The 27,346-nt window shown below is 44.7% G+C and overlaps 1 protein-coding gene across 2 annotated transcripts in view; it reads right to left on the bottom strand.

The window, feature by feature from the left end:
• Nucleotides 1-27,346, bottom strand: part of LOC138250326 (CD99 antigen-like) — a 286,125-nt gene that overhangs the window by 169,415 nt on the left and 89,364 nt on the right. For both annotated transcript variants that reach the window (XM_069205086.1, XM_069205088.1), the window contains exons 3-4: nt 26,283-26,327; nt 6,237-6,281 (exon numbers count right to left, since the gene is read on the bottom strand). In XM_069205086.1, coding sequence (XP_069061187.1) covers nt 6,237-6,281; nt 26,283-26,327 — 90 coding nt within the window. The remainder of the gene's footprint in view (nt 1-6,236; nt 6,282-26,282; nt 26,328-27,346) is intronic.

Here is a 27,346-nt window from a genome sequence, read left to right as displayed (position 1 = left end):
AAGAAGACCCAAAACCCCAGACTTTTAGAATCTTTCTGGAATCAAGAGGAACTTCTGCCAAGGAGAAGAGATGAAGAGCTGGAGGAGGAGTACTGTCCATTTGCTGTGTTGCTTTGCTGGACTGGCCTGCAGCTGCTGCTTCTGCCTGAAAAGAGTGCTTAGGGTGAACTTTACTGTGTGTCCTGCTTGAGAAAGTTCTCCAAGGGCTTGGAGTAGAGCTTGCCTCCTGTTGGAAGTCCCAGGGACACCAAAGACTTCAATTTCCTCGACCTGCAGCACTGGGAACTGTGTGTTTTGTGCTGCTCAAGAGGAGAAACCACTGTGATGCCGCCAACACACTGCTCACACCGCGACCCGTGGGTCCCGCACTCAGGCATTGTCTGCTCATACCGCAGCCTGGGCATCCCCAATGCCGCCGCTCCTGCTGACACTGGTGCCACTGCCTGCACCGTGGCCTGTGGACACCGCTTGTGAGGTACACAAAGCTCTGTCCCATCCCACACCGCAGCCCGGTCCACCGACACCAGCATCATCGACTCAAGTGACGTCATCAGGCATCCTGCCTGCACTGTGGACTATGGACACCGCTCGTGAGGGTCACGAAGCACCGTCTCGGCTTGGGCCTACCGACGACAGCGCTTCAGCAATGATGATGACGCTGCCTGCACCGTGAGCTGGTGACACCGCAAGTCGCACCGCCCTGCTTCACACCGCAGCCCTGGTCTCACCAATGCCGATGGACGCTGTCACCAAGCCGCTGCCTGCACCGTGACCTGTGGGCACCACACGTCGCATCGTCCCGCTTTGCACCGCAGCCCCGACGCCATCCATGCCAGCACTCCTGACTTCATCAGCCCGAGATTGATCCGTACACGTGTGACTTCAAGGGCCGACGACTTCCGCACCGACTCCGGAACAGACACCGCGACAACAGTGATGCCTCTCTCCGGAACACACCGCGAGGATCACGATGCCCTGCAATTCCAAAGGTAATGTTTTGCAGGTCTTCCTGACACCGTAGCTGGCTCGCAACGCCGGGCCTGGCCCGAACTATTGGTTTTGTTGATCACAACACCTTGATAGCCCCAGGTGGAGCTTCAAGGAACTGTATGTTGGATTTTTATCGGTTTGGTCTTATTTTACACAGATAAATATTGGCTATTTTTCTAAAACTGGTGTGGTGTCCTTTTTTAGTGTTTTCACTTATTACTGTGTGTTGTGTGCAAATGCTTTACACATTGCTTCTAAGATAAGCCTGACTGCTTGTGCCAAGCTACCAAGGGGGTGAGCAAGGGTTATCTGTGCGGGGATCTCCCTTATCCTGACTAGAGTGAGGGTCCCTACTTGGACAGGGTGCAAACCGACTGCCAACTAGAGCCCCCATTTCTAACAGTGTAGGTGAAGGTGGTGGCGGTGGGGTAGAAGGAAGGTAAGGAGAATGTGGTTGTGAAGGCTGAGGTTGTTTCACTGCCTTTTGTTTCTCCTTCTATTTAAAGAATTTGATAGGTAGAGGCCCAGCGTCTAAAGTCTCTTGAAAAGTCAGTTTTCTTTCAATTGTTGGAGGAGAGGCTATGATCCTTCCTGTTTCCTTGTGTATTTGTATTTTGTGCTGGTTAGCATCCATAACCTCTAATATAGGTTGTATCTCAGATGACAATTCAGTAGCTGGAGAATAAGTACTACTGGCAGTTTTCGATTCCGAAGGTTTGAATACGGAATGCTTGATTCGGACAGAAAATGTCAGCTCCAAAAGTGGCGTTATGTTTTTTTTGGCTTCAAGGTGGGAAAGTCAGATTTTCAGCCTGGCACCGAAACGGATGTGGCAGGCTTTTTGGTATATGCCGAATGCACTTTGGTCTTTTGTTTCGGTGCCAAACCCGAGGGTTAGTCATCCGAAGGTGTTTTCCGAGTCCGACCATGGCCCGAAGGCAGTGGAGGACCCAAGACCAATACAGGAGTCTTTTTAGTTGAATTTGTTTGGTGTGACAGGGCTGATGCACTCATGTACTGCACCGGAGGATGGATTGGCTGTTCATCCAAATCTTGATCTGAATCTGCAATGGAGATGGCTACACACAGTCCTACTTCTTCTTGCACGTGTTCTTCTCCAAAGATGTCAGTTGTGTGTTCTGACAACTTGGACGCCATCTCCATTATTTGCGCTCTTCGTTCCTGAAGAGTCTTTTTGGATCAAAACGATCTACAAGCATCGCAGGCCTCTTTCTCTGTGTTCCAGAGACAGGCACAGATTGCACACCAAATGTTGATCGGTGTAGGGAAATTTGTTGTGTGACAGAGGACAGAACCGAAATGGAGTCAGTCCCATCAGCCTAACATTGTTCGACTACAAGGTGTCGAAGTAGGCCCAAAAAGGGGGCGTTCGCCCTTAAGGTAATTAAATCAACCCAGACGACTGAAATCATATTGAATATAAAAGTGGAAAACATGATCAAAACTATACTGAGGCTTATAGAAAGTCAGAAGAAAGTTCAGAAAATACCAAACCGAGATGTACCGGAGCGAGAGGAAACATGTACGAACCCGACGGCGGAAAGAAAACAATCTAACAAAGGACTCTATGCCCATGCGCAGTATTACTGAGAGGAGTCACTCAATCCCCTGACTCAAAAACCCTCTTCGAAAACACACAACTTGTAACACTCCAAGCCCAACACTAGATGGCGGACTTTTGCAAAACATGTGCATCTACAGCTACACATGCCATTAAACTTAACTGTACTCCAAGAACGCATGCTTACTGGATCACTGTCCCATTACTGCAGTCTGGGGAGTCAAACAAAACGCCCACAGAATCAATGGGTTTGAAGTACTTGCGCGCTCAACCTAAAAAGTAGTGTGCCACACTGCGGTATGTGGCCGATCATGCAATAATCGATGTAACGTGGTCAGTCTCCAAGGTAGTAACAAAGCAGCCTCAAGGTATGAGAAACGTAAAGTAGTTACCTACAAAAATGAAGGGAATTTTGAAAGGCAGGCTAAGGAATGAATGAAAGAGATGGGCATGAGATGGGTGTGTTGCAAGCCCAGAGATGCAGATTACAACATGTTGAGAGACAGCACTTGTGCGCTGCCTAGGCTCAACCTTAAAATTAATAAATAATGAAGTAATACTAACACAAAATGTGCTGCATTATCCCACATAGTCCGCCTTTTCCTGTGGCATAATTTGGCTGTACCCTGGCGCATAAGTCTAGTGGCTCCGCCTACCACTAGACTCAATGACTTTAACTTAGTCACTCAATGAGACAAACTTGTGTGCACTCAAGCACAGTCACAACGTCAACAGATTGAGAATTAAAACTTAACACTTGAAAAACAGGTTCAACCTTAACTCCTACAGCCACCATGACGCGTTTGTGTCACAGTCATTAGATCAAAGGTTTTTCAATGTATACATATGTGTATATTTTTAATAAACATTTGTACTTATTTCCCAACACCAAGCACCTGTGACAATTTCAGGAAATTAACATGATAAATTTCAAGGGCTGGCACTTAAAGCAAGGCGGCCTAAATGCCAAAGGACGCCAAATGCTACAGCACAGCAATTTGTTAAAAAAAAAAAAAAAAAAAAAAAACAGTAATACCAACAACAAAACATGTTCCTGTTAAAGAGAGCAGGTAGGAGATCACTTGCAAAAAGTAATTTCCTGTACAAGCACATAACATTTTCCCTGATTTAGACTGCCAAATTATTGATGCAAAATTCAAGTGCAGTCAGACTTTGAAGTTTAACACTCTACTGGTTGATAAACGTTTTGTATTAAAAAATTTGATCTAATAATAATGACTAAAACAGGAACTTCAAAAGATAAAGTGCAATGGGACAAAGTGCAAAAAAAAAAAAAACTGAGAATGGCTAGGATGTGCAATGTCAAACCTGAACGCCAGTACAGTAGAGTAACATTGCAGAACAAAAAAACCCATATTAGGGAATATGGAGAGAAGCTCAAAGGTGGCTGGAATGAGAAACTTTACAGCAGATGTCAAGGATAATGTAGGTGCTTTGTGGAAAAATTAGAAATGTGAATGTCCACAATGAAAGCTAGTACAATCACAACGTAAACATGTCTCAACTACTGCCAGGCATAAGTGATCAAACAAACGGCTCGGAAGAAGATTGGTTTTACTTGTCTGTTGTCATCACAACAATACGGTTTTCCCCAAATGCTGTTGCGGCTGGGTGTCATGAGCAGGAGCGGGTGAGCAGAAAGACCAGGTAATGACAACAGGGACACTAGTACTTACTGGGCTGAAACCGATTTTGAGTCCATTTATTTATCCCTTTGGCTGAACCCAGGGTGATTCCTAGCACAGGCCGGATGGCTCACTACAAACATTCAAGGCAGCTACCTATTTGCTATGAGGATCAACCTGGGGATGTAGCTTGGGTGGGGAGATGGAGGCAGAGAAGTTGCGCATGGCCTGAATACGTGCTTGACTTGGTAGTCAGGCCTGCTATATCTGTGTCAGTTTTTCTTTTCTCACTAAGCACCAAAAAAAACAAGCCCTCGAGAAGAGATGAGAAGAGGACTGCACTACTTCAAGTTGTGTAAACATCTAGACAGAAATTGGAAAATAAGTCTGGAAAAGTATTTTATTTTTATTTTAACAGAATGAAGTCTTGCAAATGTTCTTGCCTTACATTTCAACAAAGCTCTAATGAAGTTACCAATAGCAGAGCAGTCTGAGAAGATTTGTGGCCCCAATAAATGAGATAAGCAATGCCCTGTGTGTGATGTTGTGAGTGCTGGCAGGGAGGGGCCCTGGAGAGAAAGACTCAAGATGCGAGGCTACGCAAGTTTCACATCACTGCTTCTAGGTTTAGCTACATTCTACCAGAAAGGGCATATTGAGGCTTTCGTGAGCAGTGAGCTAAACAACCGGGTGTAAAATAGGCTTATTTTAGGAGCCAGAGGTAAACTAGGACAGCACTGGAATTAAACCAAAACCAATGTCAGGGACATGGGAGGAGGTGGGAGGAACATAATGCTGCAATAAAATGCAGGCAGTTACCAGTCTAAAACACCAACAGTGAAAAGGGAGCAGCAAAGAAATAACAAAAAAAGTCTATCAAAGCAACAGATAAAGAAACCAAAGTGGAATAATACAGTAGCTGGTCACCTCTGAAACAGAAAAAGGAGGGAGAAAAAGGCAGAGCTGACCACTAGTGAGCAACAAAAATGTAAAGGACACTGCAACCAACAAAAGAGATCGTTTTAAGGCATAAGAAGTATACTAATAGTATATACGAGGTCGACATTTACGCTCAACCTAAAAACACGTCTCTTCCCCAAACGTTGAAGCCTCACTCTTTTTTTGTCACGCTAGACCTGGACTCCTTACCACTAAGACACATGCGGGTAGCTGCGTGATTCAGAAATGTACTAACCCATCATAATAAAGAAAAACAGTGTAAGAGACAGACAGAGAGATATCAAATTGAGAGAGACAATAGTTAAGAATTGCAATTGCATTTATATACCGCTTACTACACAAGATGAGACGTTGATGCATTCTACTGTAGGTTGTTCGCTACTCGAGAACCCACGCTAAGTGGGCATGTCTATGCATTATAAATAATCCTTCTTTCTCTTCTTCCCACCTGATATTCATTGACAGTTTTGGCTGTTTCAATCCATTTTGTAAAGACTAGTTTTCTACATGAATTTGCTTACCTTACACCCAAAACTTCTCCCAGTGTAGTCCTCAAGGTATTGTTTTGAGACCACTTCACACTGGAGCAACAGAGGCCAACTGCAGACCCGCTCAGGACTACTTTTCCTTATCATTAAAACCTCCACTTCGGTTCCTTATTGTATCAGAAGAGGTGACTCATGCAATTTTCATGTTTCTATATATTTAATTATTCCTCCTAATTTTTCCTTACACTTAAATTCTCTTTAAGCACACTGTTCCACAGTACTGCAGAACAATATTTTTCAAATAAAGTTTCATTCTAGTTACATATATTCAGACACTGGTATGAAAGAGGGGGAAAAAAAACAAAATGTATTATTTTATTTCCTCTGCTCAGTCTACCAGAGGTTTCAAAGAACATTCAACTATCATTCATCTGATAACGGCAAACATTGTGTTTTAAGTATTTTGTTTCTTGTGCCAGACATTTGATTTCTGGATCTCGCCTCATATTTAAAAACAAAAAACAGAGCAATGTGCTGTAATGTGCCAGTATTTTGCAAGGGAAGTTTTACCTGCTCCTCCAAGGGCATCTCCTAAGTCAAATCCTGTTCCATCATCTAAAAAAATGAAGGACAACGAAATCAAATTAAACGCACATCAAAGGTGTCAAGGAAATGCAGGATATGCAAAAACAAGTATCAACAAAGCCAATACGTCTTGCTTAGTCCATCTATTAGCTTGACCAATGCTTTTTGACGCTCTCGTTCAGTATCAGCAAAAAGTAATGATTTTACCAATGTCACAACAACAGCTAAAAAAAAAAAAGCATTATGACTTGCACGCACCATGATGCATGTGCACTACGGTGATCTCTCATGACGTATGTGTACGCATGCATCACCACACACGTCAAGTTTACCACTGCAAGATGATAGGTGTCAATCAGAGCGATAACTTTTAAAAAATGACTTAAATTGCACAAAAGCACAGCTGCCAGGCCCTGCAAAAATGTTTTTAAAACTTTTTTTTATTTTTTTAATAAAGGATGTGATGGACAGAGTGGGGCGAGCAACAGAGGAGTTTTTCGGGAGAAAGGTGAACATGGGATATGGAAAACAAAGGGACGTGGGTGAGGGAGCAATGAAAATCTTTAGGTGGGGGTGTGGAATTATTAATCAAGCCAGGCAGGGGTGGGCGAAGGGATGAGCTCAGGGTGGAGGAGGGGAGGGAAAAGAGCATGCAGGCAGGCAGGTATCTGATGTGGGAGAAGCAGAACACATGCAGTCTAATGGAGAGCTGTAAGAAAAAGAAAATGAAACTTACCCTGTAAACATCTGTTAGAGCATCTGAATCTATAGCACTTCATGCTACGAACTACTCCTGCCATTTAGCGTTGGGCTTGAACATTTGGGAGTGACCTGGTGTACTTTGACATCTCCCCTAGCGGGCACTGCACATGGACACCTACTCCATGTTAGTAGACCATGGCTCTGGGGAAGAGGGTTGGCGCATGCAGCACTGCATGCTATCAACAAATACGTACAGGGTAACATTTTCTATTCATAGCATGTGTGGCTGTAACTACACATGCTCTGCTGAAACTGTTGAGCAGTACCCTCTACAGGCGGTGGTGAACCCGAGGATAGTGCAGATGTCTGAAACAAAGGTCTTAGTACTGTATGGCCAACTGTAGTGTGTTAATGGGCTAGGATATCCAGACAATTGTGCTTGGGAAATGTGTGTGGGGTTTAACCAGGAGGCTACTTTGCATTTGATGGGTAGCAAGATATTTCCAAAACAAAATGGCATGATTGTGTTTTTTTGCAGGTGAACTGTGCTCGTGCTGGGTGGGGAGGGGGGTGGGGTTCTTTTCACTTTGTGATAGCAGGTCTGGATGCACTTAACTATCCATCTAACTATGCTAGCCTTTGAGAAGGGATGGCCTTTATGAGGTTTGGAAAAAGCTACAAAGGCTAACTGCAGGAGGCTGAAACTCAAATGCCTTGGGTGCCAGATCAGAAAGTTGAGCTGTCTGAGCTCTGGGTGTCTGATCCTGTCTTGGTTCTGTGTCAGAAGGTATGGCCTGGTGGGGAGCGTCTCTTTGGGGATGATGTACACCTTGAGAAGCGTTGAGTATATCAAGCTGCCTGTGCCAAGTAGGAGCCACCAGAACTGCAGAGATGTTAGCCACTTCTTCCTTAACAAAGAGTCGCATGGCTCTATACATTCATTACCAATCTAATTTGAGTTAAACTATCTTATTTTAATAATTCAAATATACTAATATACAGGTGTTCCTCATTCCTGTGTATGCCCTTATTGTTTTCCACGAATAAGGGATTAAAATAACTCCTTCATCAACTTAAAATGGGACAACCATATTATTCTAAGGATGGCCTTTGCAGGTGTTACACCCATTTATTAGTATACCTACGCTTTGGACCACACCTCAAGCTCATGCTAACTCCTAGATCTACTCATTTCAGATGTTCCCTTATCACTAGTGTCCTGATGAGACCCCAGTATCTTGATGGGGGACAAAACATTGTCAGCTACAGTTAACAACAACAAACGATTCAACCTTAACTACTAAAAGGACTATTCATATTCAAAGTGCTGTTTGTTATGAACAGGCCATTTCACATTAGTCTTACTCATACCACATGCTTTTTGGTTGTGGATCATTCTCTTTCACTGGAGACACAATGCACTGTAACAAACCACCATGCTTTTGCGTGTCTGTTAGTAAGAATATATGGTTTTCGGTTTATGTACTTTGGAAAGTAGTTAACATTTGTGTCAAACTAATCAGAGTGTGTGTTGGTCTTGCATTGTAACATAATAAGTACTAAATGCTCACAGTGATTTCACAGATTATTGTAAACTATGAAAATGATACCAATGAGAACCACAGTTCATACATAGAGCACTGCCCATGGAGTGTAGGCACCTGGGGGCAAAGTTTGGGCATTGTGCGTTGCTGTGGGTGGCAAACAGGTCTATCAGTAGGGTGCCCCCAATGGTGGAAGTAGAGGCATAGGACTTGTGTCTGGAGTTCTGACTTGTGGACTAGTTAGTGTGTCCTGCTGAGCAGGTCAGCAAAGATTTTGTCTACCCTGGGAAGGTACTTGACCAAAAGGTGTATACGGTGGAAGATGGCTCAGTGCCAGATCTGTTGTACTAGTGCTAAGAGCAGGGTTGAATGCATGCCTACTTGCTCTGAAGCGAATACATGATGGTCCTGTTGTCCACCCTGATGAGGATTGTTCTGTGTTGAATGACCTGAAAGAAGGCTTTGAAAGATAGGCATATGGCTAGAAGCTTGAGTTAGTTTATGTGGCACCCACGACATGGGGGACCGTATTCCCTGTATTGTCATGTCCTGTAGCTACACCCCTCAGCCTGCGAGCGATGCATCAGTGGAGATGGTCACCTGCTAAGCGGGGACTGCCCTAGAACAGGCTGCTGCTGTTCCACTACTACAGAAGACGACAAGTGCTGACCGTCACCAAAACTAGATCCTCCCAATGGCCCTCCACTTATGACCATTGCACCTAGTGCCAATTCTGCAATGGGCACATGTGCAGCCTAGCATGGGGTACTATGGAGATGGAAGAGGCCAACATTCCTAGGTGGTGCATTATGGTTCTGACTTGATGTGGAGTTTGTGCTGAAAGAGAGGCAGCAGCTGCTGAAATGCCAACACTCTCTGCTGGCTGGGGTACGCTTTCACTGTAATTTCATCACAGGCCCCTGAAAGAGCTAGACCTGAAGGGGTTGGAGGTGAGACTTAGTGGCATTTATGTTGAATCCCAATCTGTGGATTGGGGAGGTTGCAGTTTGAGTGTGGGTTAGGCATTGCTGCCTGTTGTAACTCTTGATCAGTCCAGATAAGGGAAGACACGAGCGCCGGCCCTTATCAGATGAGCGGCTGCCACTGGCAAGCACTTGGTGAATACCCTTGGGGCAGTGGTGACCCTAAAGAGCAGTACTCTGAAGTGCTGGTCATTCACCTACAAAGCAGAGGTATCATCAGTGGGTGGGTGGATGGGTATGTGAAAGTATGCACCACTGTGTAATTGATCCTACAACCAACTTTTTTTCCACTGCATCATGCTTGTTGCCCTGTAAGTCAGCCAGTAGGGCACTGCCTACAGCTTGAGTAGGGGTCTGTTTACAGTTAGTGTGGAAAACTAGGTAGTCAGGAGAGTCAAGGTGTAGGAAGTTGGCTCTGTATGTGCTATTTCAAAGTAAGGAATAGCATGCACAGAGTCCAAGGGTTCCCCTTAGAGGTAAAATAGTGGTAAAAAGAGATAATACTAATGCTCTATTTTGTGGTAGTGTGGTCGAGCAGTAGGCTTATCCAAGGAGTAGTGTTAAGCATTTGTTGTACATACACATAGACAATAAATGAGGTACACACACTCAGAGACAAATCCAGCCAATAGGTTTTGTATAGAAAAATATATTTTCTTAGTTTATTTTAAGAACCACAGGTTCAAATTTAACATGTAATATCTTGTTTGAAAGGTATTGCAGGTAAGTACATTAGGAACTTTGAATCATTTCAATTGCATGTATACTTTTCAAGTTATTCACAAATAGCTACTTTAAAAGTGGACACTTAGTGCAATTTTCACAGTTCCTGGGGGAGGTAAGTTTTTGTTAGTTTTACCAGGTAAGTAAGACACTTACAGGGTTCAGTTCTTGGTCCAAGGTAGCCCACCGTTGGGGGTTCAGAGCAACCCCAAAGTTACCACACCAGCAGCTCAGGGCCGGTCAGGTGCAGAGTTCAAAGTGGTGCCCAAAAACGCATAGGCTTCAATGGAGAGAAGGGGGTGCCCCGGTTCCGGTCTGCTTGCAGGTAAGTACCCGCGTCTTCGGAGGGCAGACCAGGGGGGTTTTGTAGGGCACCGGGGGGGACACAAGCCCACACAGAAATTTCACCCTCAGCGGCGCGGGGGCGGCCGGGTGCAGTGTTAGAACAAGCGTCGGGTTCGCAATGTAAGTCAATGAGAGATCGAGGGATCTCTTCAGCGCTGCAGGCAGGCAAGGGGGGGGCTTCCTCAGGGAAACCTCCACTTGGGCAAGGGAGAGGGACTCCTGGGGGTCACTTCTGCAGTGAAAGTCCGGTCCTTCAGGTCCTGGGGGCTGCGGGTGCAGGGTCTTTTCCAGGCGTCGGGACTTAGGTTTCAGAGAGTCGCGGTCAGGGGAAGCCTCGGGATTCCCTCTGCAGGCGGCGCTGTGGGGACTCAGGGGGGACAGGTTTTGGTACTCACAGTCGTAGAGTAGTCCGGGGGTCCTCCCTGAGGTGTTGGTTCTCCACCAGCCGAGTCGGGGTCGCCGGGTGCAGTGTTGCAAGTCTCACGCTTCTTGCGGTGAGTTGCAGGGTTCTTTAAAGCTGCTTCTTGAAACAAAGTTGCAGTCTTTTTGGAGCAGGTCCGCTGTCCTCGGGAGTTTCTTGTCGTCGTCGAAGCAGGGCAGTCCTCAGAGGATTCAGAGGTCGCTGGTCCCTTTGGAAGGCGTCGCTGGAGCAGAGTTCTTTGGAAGGCAGGAGACAGGCCGGTGAGTTTCTGGAGCCAAGGCAGTTGTTGTCTTCTGGTCTTCCTCTGCAGGGGTTTTCAGCTGGGCAGTCCTTCTTCTTGTTGTTGCAGGAATCTAATTTTCTAGGGTTCAGGGTAGCCCTTAAATACTAAATTTAAGGGCGTGTTTAGGTCTGGGGGGTTAGTAGCCAATGGCTACTAGCCCTGAGGGTGGGTACACCCTCTTTGTGCCTCCTCCCAAGGGGAGGGGGGCACAATCCTAACCCTATTGGGGGAATCCTCCATCTGCAAGATGGAGGATTTCTAAAAGTTAGAGTCACCTCAGCTCAGGACACCTTAGGGGCTGTCCTGACTGGCCAGTGACTCCTCCTTGTTATTCTCATTATTTTCTCCGGCCTTGCCGCCAAAAGTGGGGGCCGGGGCCGGAGGGGGCGGGCAACTCCACTAGCTGGAGTGTCCTGCGGTGCTGTGACAAAGGGGTGAGCCTTTGAGGCTCACCGCCAGGTGTTACAGCTCCTGCCTGGGGGAGGTGTTAGCATCTCCACCCAGTGCAGGCTTTGTTACTGGCCTCAGAGTGACAAAGGCACTCTCCCCATGGGGCCAGCAACATGTCTCTAGTGTGGCAGGCTGCTGGAACTAGTCAGCCTACACAGATAGTCGGTTAAGTTTCAGGGGGCACCTCTAAGGTGCCCTCTGGGGTGTATTTTGCAATAAAATGTACACTGGCATCAGTGTGCATTTATTGTGCTGAGAAGTTTGATACCAAACTTCCCAGTTTTCAGTGTAGCCATTATGGTGCTGTGGAGTTCGTGTAAAACAGGCTCCCAGACCATATACTCTTATGGCTATCCTGCACTTACAATGTCTAAGGTTTTGCTTAGACACTGTAGGGGTACAGTGCTCATGCACTGGTACCCTCACCTATGGTATAGTGCACCCTGCCTTAGGGCTGTAAGGCCTGCTAGAGGGGTGTCTTACCTATACTGCATAGGCAGTGAGAGGCTGGCATGGCACCCTGAGGGGAGTGCCATGTCGACTTACTCGTTTTGTCCTCACTAGCACACACAAGCTGGCAAGCAGTGTGTCTGTGCTGAGTGAGAGGTCTCCAGGGTGGCATAAGACATGCTGCAGCCCTTAGAGACCTTCCTTGGCATCAGGGCCCTTGGTACTAGAAGTACCAGTTACAAGGGACTTATCTGGATGCCAGGGTCTGCCAATTGTGGATACAAAAGTACAGGTTAGGGAAAGAACACTGGTGCTGGGGCCTGGTTAGCAGGCCTCAGCACACTTTCAATTGTAAACATAGCATCAGCAAAGGCAAAAAGTCAGGGGGCAACCATGCCAAGGAGGCATTTCCTTACACAAGGTCTCTAATTTAGTCAGAGACACTGGGGAAGGGCTCATACTTTTTCTCCACTCTGGGTGTTACTTCCCTTGCCTGGAGAGGCTCCTTGAATGAATGTCTCAGAGGCAGATTAAGTATGCCACTGAATTTGGGCACAAACTGTACCATCCGCTCCAATTTCAAAAGTGTTCAAATGGAGATGTATTTTTCCTTGTGGAAAGATGTGGATAACCACCTTGTGAAAAGTGGCTACATGCTGGATCACCTCGTGGTACCATCAGCAGAAGATGCCTTGAGAGTGTTGTGTTTGTAGTCTGGGTCACCTGAAGGTTCGACATAGTCGTCCTAAGAGTCATCTGTAGGCCCTGGCTAGAACACAGTGCCAGATGGGTCAGCAGCACTAAATGGGCTGCCTTGGTCAAATAAAGAGCATGGGGACCTCTCCGGCAGAGGAAGTGGTGTGCTTGAGCAAGGAAATGGTGGTGGTAATGGAGTAAGTGGTGGCAGTGGAGGTATAGCATAAGGTGGATGCTGTCCCTAGTCTCTATGTCTCTTGGTCATCGAAGAAGGGAAGAAGACTTTGATGTGGGTTCGATGGCAAGCCTCCACATTCAAGTCAAAGTCTCTGTTGGCTTTGGAGGAGGTGGTTTGAATGGAATCTTCCCAATAAGGGGATGTATGAAGAGGGGCTTCTGCCTCGCATTGAATACCTCTTAGATTCTTTGCAGGATGGGCTGCTCTGAATCCTCGATGCCCATGGTTGATGGTGCTCTTGGCTTTTATGCTGTCTTCCAAGTAGGCGGGGGTCTGGGTGCCAGCCCTCGGCTTCAAGTTTTGTCAAGACCTGTGAATGGCTTTGGGCCCCATAGGGTTCAACAGCTAAGAGGGGTTGATGCCCTTGGGTGGTCATTTTCAAGACCTTCACCTGGTGCAGAACGAAGCCCAAATGTGGTGGAGGCCCTGCAGGCAGTAGTTTATTGTGCACGGGGCTCAACTCCCTCAGTAACTGATCTCTGCCTCAGTGTGAGGACCACTGATCTTGGAGGTTGGCAGAGACGTCACTTCTTTCTCTGTATCAGAGGTGTTGGAGGGGATCGCTTTTAGGATGTGTGGCATTTGGTGCAGCAGAATGTCAGAAGGGCAATCTTCCTCTCTTTCTTCAGCACTGACGGGGTCTTTTTGCAAAGTATGTTAGGGGTATCAGTAGAAAACTGCTGGTACATCTTGCTACTGTGTGCCCAACTCCTTTCCCTTTGGTACCAACGTTTTTTTTTTTGTTTTTTTTTTTAAACAAATAGAAGGCAAGGCAAGATTCACACAAGGCGCCGCCGTGGTCCGGGGAGAGGCAGAGGTTACAAACCTAGTGACTGACCATGGGTACTTCATGTGGCACCGTGGCAGTACTGGAAACATTTCTGTTCCATCACCCTTTGAAGCTCCACATTCTCTGGTGTCAAGGTCGGTGAAGAGGGCACGTGGCCCCGGAAGGGTGCAGGAATACTAGTGTTTGGGAACTTGTCCGCTTGGTGTCAGTTTCCAGAAGGTGTCAACGACTGGAAACTCAGTCCACTAACAGGTTCTTCCAACAGTGGGAGTTGGATTTTCACAGCATGGGCCAGAAAAAAGAGAAAGACATCGAACTTTGGAGCCCCTTTGGTACAAGTTTGAACCCGGTGGTGGTAAAAAAAATAATCTTGCATTAAGTTTGTGTCCACTAAGGGAGATGTCACAGCAGATCCTGTGACTTAAAAGACTTCTTTGAAGAAAAATAACTTGCAAAATCTAAGCCCAACACTAGATGGTCAGAGTTTGCAGAGCATGGGTATCTACAGCCACATATGCTACAAACAAGAAGTTTCCTGAATGAGTGAAAGGATACACAAGATCCAATCAAAAGCATGGTAGCAAAGCTATGCTCAATGGGGAAGAACAAACAAAAGAAGAGGATGGAAAACCATAAAATAAGAATCAAGCAAATGAGAGTGAAAAGAAAGGTAAGTAATTGTCTGGCCCAAAGGCCACTGTAAATTTTGGCATGACCTATCAAGGAGCCTTTTGACAAAAGACCACTAAAAGCTGTTTGCAAGGGAGATCTGAAAAGGCTCCGAATACTGCTACTAATACCCTGCATTATCGAAAGCAGCAACGCCGTCTGATGTAGCTCAAATGGAATGGCTGTTATGTGGGTTATGCTACCAAGAGGCAGCTTCAGAGCAGTGCTGCTGAGTTAAAGGGTGGGGGGTTGGGAGGGCGGGATGTGACAATTATAAGAGAGCCAGAAGAGTAAGTCAGTGCAAACTGTCAACAATGTCAAAAAAACACAATATTTTGCTCACACGTGACAGGAATTTCTTGAACAAATACAAGAAACCCAAAGACAATGCTGCAACAATGCAGTAATTTAAGTGGTGCTACAGAATAAAAGGAGGGTATCATATTAATGTATTTGTTGTCGTTTTAGGTACAACATAGCTTTGTACCCCGTGAACCGTAGCAACCTTTGACTGTGTTTAAAACTCGCATGATAGTATAGGACCAATTGCATTAAAAGTGACTTTAAGCTCAATTTATTTTCAAAATATCAAATCCATAGAGTGTGGGGGCAGAGTGTTTCTACTGAAACTAAGAAGAGCCAAGGTTGCCAGCGCTGGCATCTGCACATTGTCAATTTTAAATCATTCCTGGTGCATTAGAAAAAGTCATTATTGGATGGCGCGTGGTCAGCTGCTTACAGAGACAGATAGTGAACAAGAGCATTGTGGCACACCAAAACGTCTAACATCTTGTTTAATCAGCAGCACTGCGGACTGAAGTGATTACAAGCACAATACTGCTGTGCCCAGAGAATGATATAATAAAGGATAAAAGAACTGAAGCAAGAAAAAAGGCGCTTTGTACCCTGACACCCAAAGTGAGCAGCTAGAGCCACATGATGGACAAACGGAATTAAACGTATCCCAAGAGGGTTGAACAAGAGCAGATACTGGTCTCCACATGCTACTTGGTGAAAAGCGGTCAGACAGCCTACCAGGTCAGACATCCTAGAAGAACAGTGTACATCTGATGCTCAGTGCCAGAGGTGAAAGGAAGGTAAAGCAGACCCCTCAGTGACCAGGAAAGAAATCAGTATATGGCGAGGGGTGCAACCGTGGAGGTTGGAATGCCAGGCAGATCTGTGCAGATGTAGAGGCACTCGTCAATGTTGGCTTAAGACACTGTTAGAGTGTGAAAATCACTAATAAAATTTCATGATTTACTTAAAGAAAAACGTGTTTAAAAGTGCAAAGCTGAAATAAAGCCTACACTGATAATTGACAGATATTTCGAAAATGAAAATAAATCACTGTTTAATTAAATGTATTTCATGTTTTACTAACTGAGAGTAACGAAAAAATAATAATTACATGTTCAGAAAATAGTTTGAGTTTTATAAAATGTTGTACACTGCACATTTTATTGCGTTTTTGAAAAGGCCTATGTTAAGCTAATTCAGATGAAATGTGATATTTAGAAATTGCTGATGTAAATGGAAAGTCACCCCCATTGGTCTGTCCTTCCTGAAGCATCCTGTTGACGTGGAAGGAAATGTACTAATATTGATACAATTGTTCAGTTCCTGCTACATCGTGTTCCACAGAAAAACGTGGCTTTAAGTAGTTTAAAACATTTTATTTCTGCAAAGGAAACTGGTGATGACAATGAAAGGAGCTGTTCCAATAAGGGAGAAAAGAACACAAGAATTGGAACATGAAGAAATGTGCTTTAGTTTTAATTGGTTCTATCCAAAACCACTCTAGAGTCTAATCCAATGGTACAGTGTAGGAGGCTGGCCTGGCTTGTAGTGAGTACCAAGGGGTACTTACACCTTGCACCAGGTCCAGGTATCCCTTATTAGTGTATAGGGTGTCTAGCAGCTTAGGCTGATGGAAAAGGTAGCTTAGCAGAGCAGCTTAGGCTGAACTAGGAGACGAGTGAAGCTCCTACAGTACCACTAGTGTCAAATGCACAATATCATAAGAAAACACAATACACAGATATACTAAAAATAAAAGGTACTTTATTTTTATGACAATATTCCAAAGTATCTCAGTGAGTACCCTCAGTATGAGGATAGCAAAAATACACAAGATATATGTACACAATACCAAAATGTGCAGTAATAGCAATAGAAAACAGTGCAAGCAATGGATAGTCACAATAGAATGCAATGGGAGCACATAGGGATAGGGGCAACACAAACCATATACTCTAGAAGTGGAATGCGAACGACGAATGGTCCCCAAACCTATGTGAGCTCGTAGAGGGTAGCTGGGACTGTAAGAAAACAGTGAGGGTTAGAAAAATAGCCCACCCCAAGACCCTGAAACGTGGGTGCAAAGTGCACCTAAGTTCCCCAGAGAGCACAGAAGTCGTGATAGGGGAATTCTGCAAGGAAGACCAACACCAGCAATGCAACAACGATGGATTTCCTGACGAGAGTACCTGTGGAACAAGGGGACCAAGTCCAAAAGTCACGAGCAAGTCGGAAGTGGGCAGATGCCGAGGAAATGCCAGCTGTGGGTGCAAAGAAGCTGCCACTGGATGGTAGAAGCTGTAGATTCTGCAAGAACGACAAGGGCTAGAAACTTGCCCTTTGGAGGATGGATGTCCCACGTCGTGAAGAGTTGTGCAGAGGTGTTTCCGTGCAGAAAGACCGCAAACAAGCCTTGCTAGCTGCAAGGGTCACGGTTAGGGTTTTTGGATGCTGCTGTGGCCCAGGAGGGACCAGGATGTCGCCAATTGCGTGAGGAGACAGAGGGTCACCCAGCAAGACAAGGAGCCCACTCAGAAGCAAGCAGCACCCGCAGAAGTGCCGGAACAGGCACTACGAAGTGGAGTGAACCGGAGCTCCCCCGAAGTCACAGAGGAAGGTCCCACGACGCCGGAGGACAACTCAGGAGGTCGTGCACTGCAGGTTAGAGTGCCGGGGACCCAGGCTTGGCTGTGCACAAAGGAAATCCTGGAAGAGTGCACAGGAGCCGGAGCAGCTGCAAAACACGCGGTTCCCAGCAATGCAGTCTAGCATGGGGAGGCAAGGACTTACCTCCACCAAACTTGGACTGAAGAGTCACTGGACTGTGGGAGTCACTTGGACAGAGTTTCTGAGTTCAAGGGACCTCGCTCGTCGTGCTGAGAGGAGACCCAGAGGACCGGTGAAGCAGTTCTTTGGTGCCTGCGGTTGCAGGGGGAAGATTCCGTCGACCCAAGGGAGATTTCTTCGGAGCTTCTAGTGCAGAGAGGAGGCAGACTGCTGGCCCTGGCAACTCAGAGCAGTCCAGTGTGCCAGCAGCACCTCTGTGCCCAAGATGGCAGAGGTCTGGAGCACACTGGAGGAGTTCTGGGCACCTCCCAGGGGAGGTGCAGGTCAGGGGAGTGGTCACTCCCCTTTCCTTTGTCCAGTTTCGCGCCAGAGCAGGGCTGGGCGATCCCTGAACCGGTGTAGACTGGCTTATGCAGAAATGGGCACCATCTGTGCCCATGAAAGCATTTCCAAAGGCTGGGGGAGGCTACTCCTCCCCTGCCTTAACACCTTTTTCCAAAGGGGGAGGGTGTAACACCCTCTCTCTGAGGCAGTCCTTTGTTCTGCCTTCCTGGGCCAAGCCTGGCTGGACCCCAGGAAGGCAGAAACCTGTCTGAGGGGTTGGAAGCAGCAGCAGCTGCGGTGAAACCCCAGAAAAGGCAGTTTGTCAGTACCCGGGTCTGTGCTAGAGACCCGGGGAATCATGGGATTGTCTCCCCAATACCAGGATGGCATTGGGGGGGGGGTAATTCCATGATCTTAGACATGTTACGTGGCCATGTTCGGAGTTACCATTGTGAAGCTACACATAGGTAGTGACCTATGTGTAGTGCACGCGTGTAATGGTGTCCCCTCACTCACAAAGTCCGGGGAATTTGCCCTGAACAATGTGGGAGCACCTTGGCTAGTGCCAGGGTGCCCACACACTAAGTAACTTAGCACCCAACCTTTACCAGGTAAGGGTTAGACATATAGGTGACTTATAAGTTACTTAAGTGCAGTGGTAAATGGCTGTGAAATAACGTGGACGTTATTTCACTCAGGCTGCAGTGGCAGGCCTGTGTAAGAATTGTCAGAGCTCCCTATGGGTGCCAAAAGAAATGCTGCAGCCCATAGGGATCTCCTGGAACCCCAATACCCTGGGTACCTCAGTACCATATACTAGGGAATTATAAGGGTGTTCCAGTATGCCAATGTAAACTGGTAAAATTGGTCACTAGCCTGTTAGTGACAATTTGGAAAGAAATGAGAGAGCATAACCACCGAGGTTCTGATTAGCAGAGCCTCAGTGAGACAGTTAGTCATAACACAGGTAACACATACAGGGCACACTTATGAGCACTGGGGCCCTGGCTGGCAGGGTCCCAGTGACACATACAACTAAAACAACATATATACAGTGAAATATGGGGGTAACATGCCAGGCAAGATGGTACTTTCCTACATACAGTACCTAGTTACTTTTTGGGACTTTAATATTGTGATGTAAGCTCAGACTTGAGGGGGTTTTGCTTTGTCCTTGGCTGTGTTAAGATGTGCTTTTATTTCTGCTAGTGAAATAGTGTGCTATGTGCCTCTGACAGTTCAGATGCATTAGGGCCAAATATTACTGAACTGTTTCCCTATGTCACTGTCCAATGAAGATGAGCAGAAGGTGCTCAACTGAAGAAGCCTTTGCTGCCCGCTGAACCCATTAAGGAGAGGTATAACAGTTTGTATTTGTCTTTTTTGCAGGTTTTTATGTTTTTCTCTTCTGGAAACCCAACCACTATTTTTGCTAGAAACATAGATGTTTTCCAAATTAGTTTTGTCTTCTTTTCCTTTTTGCACAAAGTCCAACATGCTTAATCTAATTAGGGTAATAGTTAAAATGTCACATTCTGAATTTGGCTGTGCAACATAACTGATTGTGAATAATAGATCTGTGTTAACTCAATGTATTCAATCTCAACTTTGCATCTGATATTGCCGTTATTCTGTATGTTGATTCTTCAGTGCCTAATGATTCATATTCTGTCAAAGCCGAGATTCTTTAGAAGGCTGGTCAACCTGTGTTACTCAAGTATGTTTATAATTTGGTTTTACGCTTGATTTACATGAGCTTAGAATTGTCAATCTAAAGGGTAATAAATGTTTGCACTTTACTAAACTGGTGTGGTGATTCATGGCCAAATAGGTCATGGTGGGTTTAAATTACTGACTAATGCGGATTAGTAATGGTATTGTTTGGTTTATTGTTGACTTTGTTTTGTTCAGAGCCAAACGCTCACACCTATCTGAGTCCAAAAGTTCATTCGACCTCATGAGGGTAGATGGTTGGTTACCCTTAGGTGTCCCTTTATAAAATAAATTATCAAAACAAATATAAGGTAGGACGCGCCCATAACACCACAATGAATGGAAATTGACACAAAGTGAAGCAACTGACCTGGAACCCGATCTTTGCAATAAATTCAGAAATGGCAGAAATGATAGCCAACCTGGACACAGCAGTGGTGCCTACAACAGAAATTGCTGAAGTAAACAGATTGTGCCTGATGTAGAGGAGTATGACACTGCACGTAAGCCTCAGCTTAAATACACATTAAGCTGGACTCTGTCTTTAGTCTTTAAGCAATACTTCAGGCGGCAATTTAATTTCTGTTAAAGTATACAAAAACATGATGCATGGAATGCTTGAATTAATCTTAGCCGCTGGTCACTGTGGCAGACAAATTAAGCTATACCTGGCTAGTGAGCCCACAGTAAGGGAAAAAGTGGTCCTAGGTTGTTTGTTTTCCGGTTCAGAGAGGACCTGATTGGGCAGTTTGGGTTGGACTGGGTCATGGCTGATTTGCACATGGTTGGGTCCAAACTGAGGTGGCATAATGGGGGGAAACGATGGAATGGGATGCTGCTTTAACGATGGCCAATGACTGAGATTAATTCAAGCATTCCATCCATCACCTTTTCGCATCCCTAAATGGAACGGGTATGCCCAGACATGTGTCCAGTGCTCTCTGTGCCACTGAACTCGCGCTGCATCAGCCTGATGAGCCCACAATAAGGGTGAAGCAGGTCCTGGTTTGCTTTTTTCCCAGTTCAGGGAGAACCTGGTCTGGCAGTTTGGGCTGGATTGTTTCAACTGAAGCAGGGTCAAGGCTGATTTGCACATGGTTGGATCCAAACAGAGATGGTATGGTGGGCAAAAAACAATGGCTTGGGATGCGTCCACAAGTAATTGATTGCCATTAGCTGAGATTACCTAAAGCATTCCATCCATCACTTTGTTGTTGTAATTTAATTTCTGGAGCACCAGGAGTCGACTAAGGGCAAAACAGTTGATGCTGAGTAAACAGGGAAACAGATACAGAAATGTATGTAGACCATAAAGACCTCTTGTTATTTGTGGCAGGTGCTGAGAAAGGGCTCTTGTGAGTGCCCCACCAGCGAACTCAATGTGTTCCAGCAATAAGGAGCAGAGAGTCAACTTTAGATTACTGACTTTGCAGTTTTAGCAGAAATGATTGGTCTGTCTTTTATAAAAGATAAACAGTCACCTTCATTTGCATAGTACTCAGCAGCACATCACCGCAAACAGACTGAAGTAAAAGCTACACTCTGCTTTGGGTCATTGAGAAGGAAGTAATACCTACTTTTCATCCTGCGTCTCCCTCTTGAATGCTTTCTCTGACTTTATAAACTTTAGAACATCTCTAAACCTGACCAGTGGCAACTTGTTTTAAATATGTACATTTTCAATTTCAAAATGTTTTCCCAAAGAAAACATGAATTTGACTCCAAAGTCCTTCATGCACAGTAAAGTCAGTCAGTCTGTTTTTGCCAGTGAGCAAGAGAAATGGTCTGGAAAGACCTAAAATGTGTCCAGTGCGTGTTAGGTTGGCACGTTTATTAAATCAAAGAAAATGTGTGTGATGAAGAACCATACGTTAAATTGTCATCCTTCACAAAATTTTCAGCATTATTAATAGACAGAGCAGAGAGTTTATCCTCATGCCTAGGAAGAGAGGGGTCAGGAATATAGTTTAGATAGTAATGTTAGACCCACAAGGTTTGATGTTTTAAAGGCAGAATCTATGCAATAAGATAACCTTAGTGTGGACTGACATCTTTATATTTTTATTGAGAAAGTGAGAAAATTCAAATGACAGATTTTTACAAATAAACGCTAGCAATAAATTATCCAAAGAAAAACTTTTTAAGGAAACCCATCAACTAAAGGCCTGTTGTGCAAAAACCACATTATGATCAATATTAGCACTGAAGGTCCAGGGTGCTGAATACCACGAAACAGATTTAAATGTGCCTATACTCCTTTCCTCAGATTTACATATTGCTCATTCAAGTTCATAACAGTTCACCACCCTCACCAACTACTGCCTAAAGTCTAGAAAATACTAGCAAACCCATTTTTTTGCAACACAAAGCCATACAGTGACAGTCACCAAAAAAGTAATGCAAACAATTGAGAGGTATGTTATCCACGCGATGACAGCCAAGAAGAATAAGATATTGGCCTTTGGTTCTAAGTTGTAATACAGCAGTAATATGTGCACAATATTCGGCGAGTACAGCAAAAATGTAGATCACTTCCTCAGTCCTACGTCTTCAACATGCAGAACCTAACAATCCCATCAAAATAATTCAGAAAGCATGTATTGTAATCATTTAGTGGTCCAAGACGTTGCATTTTGAGATTTACTGATTTGAGTAGAGCGTTTCCCAAAGCAATGAATTGCATAACAAGCATTTGCAATGCAATGGGTCTTGAAAATGAAAAGTAAAATAGTTGACATAAGTGAGCCGTTGTAAAAGCGCCATGGAAATCATGAGCATGAGCGCAAAGGAGAGACACAAAAGGAAAAAGTTTAATCTCAGTAACCCACATCAGCAGAAGTGCAATTATCCAAATAACAGGGTCAGTCCCCAAGGCGTAACAAAACCGCCTCAAGGAGGGCCAAATGTAAAGCATTTACCAATGTCAAAGGATTTTTGAAAGGCATACCCACAAACGAGTGAAAGTGATGGGCGTGGTTAAAAGCCCAAATAGATACCAACACGTTGGTAAAGCAGCGCTTGCGCGCTCCTATGCTCACTCTTAAAACTGTTTCTGAAATGTATGTACCTATTTCCCCAGATCAGCAATGAGGCAGATCAGCCAAACCCACAGAAAATGTTATGTGTAGCTTGTTTGTAATATACCCTTTATGAACGTCTTATTTAATTCCATAGTAGGGATCAGTACGGTATTCAATTTCATGTCCCCAGCTTTACATAGGAAGTCACAAATGTTAAGATACTTAGAAAGCCAGACTTGAGTATCAGATAACCTAATTGAGTCAGAATAAATTAACAAAGTACACCTACTTAAATCACTTGCCTTATTCTTGCGACGCAATACAATCTGAGTTTTCAAACATGTCAGGCATGAAGGACCGCCCCAACAAAGAAATACTGGCTTAGTATTTTGTGATTTTATAGTGATGATTGCTATGTCTACCAAATGTGATAACATGTCACCTAATGTGGGCCTCTCAAGAAGAGATTGTGCAAATATCAAAAGCAGGACATTCCTCATAAGGGCTGTTGGAACACGATACCCTCCATAGAGAGTGGGCCTGAGGCCTACAGGGGAAAGATCTGTAAAAGCCACTACTAAGCAAAACTGCCTACCTAGCTATAGACACATTCCAATAGACCAATCAAAAGCGAACTCCTCCACCATTTTATTACAGTTCTTTGTACTATATTTGGGCTGCTCTGACGTGTTCAGTATGTACGGATTTCACTGCTAGAGATGATGTATTCAGCAAGAAAGCAAACAAAGAAAATGGCTTGAGATGTGAAAATCTCTATACACTCTGCATTGTAAAAAGGAGTGAGCCCTCAATAACACCATCTTAATGGAGGCTGAATAACTTCCATGAAGATGAAGAGTCTTGTATTCTCTTATCCTTCTGTCAGAGGTAATGGCCAGCAAGTGACCTTGCAGGGCAAGTGCTGGAGATTGGACTTGGTAACTGTTAAAAGGGGGCGGTGGAGAATGGGAATCCATTCCCAAGGAAAGGATAGTCTTATGACTAAGTAAAAAACTTTCTCGAAGCCGTCCAGGAAGCTGTTGATCACCAAAATGCTTAGGAAATAAGAAAGATATCTGGGAAGTGCTTTCAAAATAAGCAGCAATGAAAGCCAAATATACTTTTACAAAAGATATTTGGAGGCCTGGTTTAAATGAAAATAGAAGAATTATATCACAGTTTCAGGGTAACCTTCTCGTCTAACCATCAAATACAAAACCTTTTCCATTTGACCATGAATTATAATGGTCCTTTTCCCTTCAAGCTGTACATGTAGTCACATCGAAGACCAAAGTGGCCACACTGCGGGTAGTGAGGACACAGAGGTTCCTGGTCAGCTAATGTAGGATGCGTTGAAGGGTCTTGCTCACCACCAACCTAGACATAAGATGTGGCCTAGACACAAGCACCCTAACTCAATGTCTGGTCACCTCCACTCTCTGAGTCAATCACGAATAATGATGACTGTTGTGTTATTATATTGTCTCAGTGTACAAATCAGCTTTGGCAGAAGAAGGCTAGCTTACGATAAAGGGAACGTTTAGTAACCCATAAAATAAGCATTCTCTTTTGGTGCATAGCTGTGGATATCTGGATGCACAGGCTTTCAATTTTGATTTGTCTTTTTTGTGGCTAACAATTTGAGAACTGGGCCCATTTTACTAAAAGGGTGCACGTCCTCTTTTTGTGCCACAGTGCACCTTTCAACATGTGTGCACGGTGCAAACGGAGAAAGTGTGCCCTACTATGAAGAATGCACTGCCCTCACCGCAGCCTCAAACTTGCGGTGCCCAGAGAGCAGCGCATTCAAGTGAAATACAGAACAGCTGTATAAAAGCTGCTCTGTTTTTCTTTTTGAGGGCGGCATTCACCTGCACTTTCAAGAGGGATTAGAGATCCCAAGGTGGGTGCAGTGAGTGACTGCAACCGCCTGCAGGGGGATGTATGGAGGTCCATGGAACCCCCTTTCACCCTATTGAGAGGGCTGTCATCAAGGGGTGCACTGATAGTGAGCCAACTTTTTGTGGTGCCTCCTAATAGCTTGTTTGCCTCTGCACTCACCTCTGTGAAACGGTGTGGGAGCAGAGACAATGTGATTCCCTCATTTCCATGGGACCACAGTGCCATGGAAATGACGGAATGCTCTCTCACAATAGCGCTGGGGCTACATGTGCAACAGCACTATCAGAATTACAGAAGGGACTGCGCAAGCATCCGCGGCCCCTTCTGTAATACCGAAGTGCCCCGGGGGCACATAAAGCGAGCACACACATCTGTTGTACCTTCGGGGCACTTTCTGTAATGCAGCTCCTGGTGTTCTCTTTGCTGAAAAAAATACTGTAGCATCAATCCTCCAATTCTAGAAGATGCCTTTTGTGCTCATCCACTGGCATACCCAAAAAATAAACTGCTGATCTGAATGTTTCATGACTGCAGTCAGTGCCAGACAGCTAGTATCCCCCCTGGTTAGTTAAGATAGTGCATCATATTGGTATTATCTATCTATATTGAGATGGGGTTGACGGAGCTAGTGGACAAGAAAGATGCCACAGCTGATGGACTGTCCTCAGACCCAACACACTTATGCAATATGCTTGCTCCTTGTCTGAGCATTAGCACCAAACCACATGGACTTTATTTGTGCTTACCATTCACTGGGAACTGGTTTTCAAAAGAACTCCACCACAATATTCCTCCTCTGGTACGATTGTAGCAAGGATTGAAGTGCTACAGCAGTCACTGGTCTCCTGTTCTCTGGCATCGTTGGTCTTTCAGACTCTTTGCATGATTTCATGTATAATTTGATACTGGGCACCACATAAATACACAATGACCTACAGCCTAGAGGATAAAAATAACTGTGGACTAGTCCAAACTGGAGCTGTCAACACTAGTTCTGGACAGTCTGACCTCTGAAGAATGGAAATGCTTCGATCCATAACTCATTGCACATATTGAATTTTTATACTGCAAGATAGTCTGGACTACTAAATTGATTAACAGTAGGACTATGAAGAAAGTGACCAACTGAACTACTGGGTTGGAATTCAAGATTATAAGGCAGAATACAAAAGTGAGTAACCCCAATCTCAGGCTGGTGACACCTTGTGCAGGTGTTTTGTATTGGTGGGAACTAGAAAGGAGGGGACGAGGATCAGGCATCTAGGACTAATGGTGCATGTTTTACTACAGCGAACACATTTCTGCATGTAATATTGTGGTTTTCTTTACTGGAACACTGGACAGAAGGGTATGAAGACTGAATTTTGATTTTAAAAAAAAGAAACCCAATAGCTTAGCCTGAGTGGGAATGAAGTACTGTTGCGTTGTGAATCAATTGTTTAAAATAATGATAATAATAACAATAACAAGTAGTAATAATAGTAAAAATACAACCATGTCCATTTATGTGGGTGTGCTAAGCCATTACAGCAGACATCATGCAGGCCCATTATTTTCTATTTTACTTCTTTACTCCAACAGAGCAAGTGACGTGCATTTAAGGATAAAGTTTACCCATTCTGTTGCAGTTTTACAGTACGCTGTAATTAAATTGGACATTAACGAATAAGGTAGTTTGCAGTTTAACTTACCCGAGCCTGGTTTCTTAGTGATAACTGGCTTCTTTGGCGTAGGTGCTAAATGTAAAACAGAGGACACATTACGTGTAATGCCTACACATTTAAGACAGAAATTAAACAAAATCACAGGCAAATTAGAAATGCTCCAATGACCAAACACAGAGCCTGCTCTGTAACAGTACCTCCCTCAAATTTGCATTACTCTGTAAAAAAGAAAGATTTATTAAGTATAACAGAAAAACTATTCCTATTGGCCGTCTACCATACCTACCAGAAATTAAAAGAATATGGGGTACAGCCACCAGCAAACAGATTCCTAGCAAACTTCAAAGAAACCACTCACTTGTCCAAGCTTTCTCTTCAATTACACTGAGAAATTAAAAAAATGCATTTTCCATGATGCACCAGAAAACAGGGCAATCTACTAAAGAAAAGTCAAGCCAAAGAACAAAGTTTGATGACTCACACACTCATTTTACAGCAAATTCACCGGCTTGCATCAAGTCACTTATTAACACGAGTAGAAATGCGTAAGTACTTCTTATCTAACGGGGAAATCACAATCCAAGCTCAGTGTACCAATCTGTGTTCCTCCAGAACAAGGGATGATTTTAGTTTTCTTCAACACAGACCCCAACACTGGCTAGAATGTGGCACCAAGAGTATGGGGTCCATGTTTGTGCTTTCCCTCATCAGTATTTCTGCTATCCTCTTGAGTGCCATTGTATTCCGAGATGTGTTGTCATTTGCCAGACTGTGCTCCCTCCCATCACTCTAAAGCAAATGGCAGCACTGCTGCACAGCGCGATTATTTGAAATCTAGTACCCAGCGATGGACTTGAAGCAAAAACGAGCCCTGCCAAAAAAAAAAAAAAAACAGCCCCACGCTGCAGAAGGCTGTGAAGAGAATTTGTGGCAGATTGGGTAACAGCAACCCATCTAGCTCAGAAAGCAGACCCCCAGGTCAACAACTTCCAGAGAAATGTTAGAGAGGCAGAATGGCTATTTGTTATCTACCAGTACTGGTAGCTTTCAACTCTCACATGGTAGGATCAGCAGCAATAATGGAAGCTTTC

This window comes from Pleurodeles waltl, chromosome 8, assembly GCF_031143425.1.
Source record: "Pleurodeles waltl isolate 20211129_DDA chromosome 8, aPleWal1.hap1.20221129, whole genome shotgun sequence".
In the NCBI taxonomy this organism is placed as follows: Eukaryota; Metazoa; Chordata; class Amphibia; order Caudata; family Salamandridae; genus Pleurodeles; species Pleurodeles waltl.
Note: the sequence above shows the minus strand (reverse complement) of the source record. Positions and strands in the feature narration are given on the sequence as shown.